This window comes from Coniophora puteana (genome assembly GCF_000271625.1).
Source record: "Coniophora puteana RWD-64-598 SS2 unplaced genomic scaffold CONPUscaffold_21, whole genome shotgun sequence".
Taxonomy (NCBI): domain Eukaryota; kingdom Fungi; phylum Basidiomycota; class Agaricomycetes; order Boletales; family Coniophoraceae; genus Coniophora; species Coniophora puteana.
Genome location: NW_006913073.1, coordinates 313100 through 315343, shown reverse-complemented (window position 1 = coordinate 315343; position 2244 = coordinate 313100). Strand labels below are relative to the sequence as shown.

Genomic DNA, 2244 nt, shown 5'->3' with positions numbered 1-2244 from the left:
CCAACCCAAATGCAGCCTCTGCCGGCCCGAACGCACCTACTGCCAACCCGATCGCAGCCAACATTACCAACCCAAATGCAGCCTCTGCCGGCCCGAACGCACCTACTGCCAACCCGATCGCAGCCAACATTACCAACCCGAATGCAGCCTCTGCCGGCCCGAACGCACCTACTGTCAACCCAATCGCAGCCAACGTTGCCAATCTGAACATCGCAAACACCATTCCCATCCCTCGTACTCTCAATTCATTGTCGGGTCAGCCGTCATATGCCCCCCAAGTAAGTTTATCCCGCTCTTCGATCGCATCCGGAGAGCTCATATGCCATAGATGAGATTTGGCCCACACGGCTCAGCCCGACCCCTCCCGCTGCAACAGTCCTCTGTTTACTTATCAGACGAGCAGCTCTCGCGACTGGCTGAGCGATTGGCACCCATAGTGGCACAGGCCTTCACCCAAGCTCAGCGATCTGACACAATCCCCTCACCTGACTTGTCACATCCGCAGGTGTCTACCAACACTGCTTCTAACTCGACCGGTCCTGGTGATCCTACTCCCGGCGAGTTTGAATCTGTACGGGCCTACGCCAGAGCCAAAAGGTCCTTGGACCCGGCGGGTCGCCAAAGAAAGCCTGAACGCCAGAAACTTCCCAACGCTTTGCACGTGAGTTCCTTACTTTCATTGCTCATGACCGGCTACTAATCTACGATGCAGGTGGTGATTCGCACTTACTTGTCGGATAAGAAGCTCTGGCTATCTAAGTCGGCTCATCCGCAGTCCCTCCCACAAGCCCAAGAGGACGACATCAGACGATATGAGGAAAGTGTTGCATGTCCGCCTGCCCTCACGGACATGGTGTTTGATTGGACAGCGGACATGCGCTCAGTGTGGAATAAATGTATATTGGACACCACTACTAACGACTTCTATAAACAACTGCAGGCAGGGAAGTTCAAACTCGATCCGGATATCGCCACTCGACACCTGATTCGCGACATCATTCAAACAAAGATTGCCGGTGTACACAGCAGTTTTAAGGAGGCCAGAGCAGCAGAGACCGCCGCAGAACAGGCTGCACTTCTATCGAAGACGCAGCGCAGGAGGAAGAATGACAGGAGGAATACTCGGCGCTATGGGGTTTGTACTCAGTCCTTAACGCGATATGTTGCTAATCAGCTAAGTAGACGTTGGATCGCCGGGTAAAGATTATCACGTACGCCTACGCCGGTGTACCAGATGGAACCTGGGCGGAAGTCAATAAGGTGTTGAAGCGCCTCGGCTCCGGGGGCATGAGCGACGATGAAACTGACAGCGAAGGGCCGCCCAAGAAGGTGCGACGCATTCGCATCCTTTGGCTTCACCCCGACGTGTCGACGCTATTTCGACGGGTCGAAGATTACGCGCCCGCCATTGGTTCGGAGCTACTTTCCACCTCGCGTCCTGGCAATCACGCATACCAGAGGATTTTCGAAGCTATCGGAGACGACGAGTCAAGGCCCCCCATCAAATGTCTCCCTGAGAATTGGTATAACCCTGATTGGTTGCGCACGTTGAGTGCTGCCGCTCGCGAAATGCTTCAAGCTCAGCCAGCCGTTCCACTTCCCAATCTTGTGAGTTCCATCGTGAATTAACCTTCTATTGCTTATAACGCACACTAGCTTCCTTACAAACCGTAGTACGAGACGGTGTCGTATAGTTGTATTATAGCCCATTTTGCAAATGTGTCTCTCCGCTCACGTAGCGCCCACTGAGCGGCCCACTAGGCGGCCCACTGAGCGGCCGCTACCTCTTTATGGGCGCCTGATTTTGAATACTTATGTATATCTGTCATTGACAACGATTTGTACTTCTATTTAGGATCCATGCGTCGGTATTTATAGTCGGGTGATTTTACATCTTTTAAACATCAAGATTTGACATCGATCGCGGGATTGACCCCGCGGAAAGATTCGGGATCCTTCTTGGAATCTTATAGCCCAATGGAGAATTAGATAAGATTCTAAGTCGTACGCGTAGAACAGTCCCCAAACTACTTTATATCGTTGCTTAGCTACTATTTCGGGTGTTTTCAATGAAATCGTCATGTACTATCCAGGAAATAATCTACTTTTAATTGTTTCATGGATCTAGATCCGGGAATAGCCTACTACCTTTTTAAAAACTTTGCACATATCGTTTAGTAAGTCGTACGGTCTGCACGATTCGCCGCTGTCTCAGGTGTCATTGGCAATGCAAGATGGCCGTCG

The 2244-nt window shown here is 51.5% G+C and overlaps 1 protein-coding gene across 1 annotated transcript; it reads left to right on the top strand.

Moving 5' to 3' along the window:
- Positions 1–17: 17 nt before the first annotated feature.
- Positions 18–1629, top strand: CONPUDRAFT_160302 (uncharacterized protein; the record flags this gene model as incomplete). The annotated part of the gene is made up of 5 exons (XM_007777426.1): positions 18–278; positions 329–661; positions 713–883; positions 941–1135; positions 1183–1629. Coding segments are annotated over 5 exons (1407 nt in total), but the record flags the coding sequence as incomplete, so codon positions are not given.
- Positions 1630–2244: the final 615 nt, after the last annotated feature.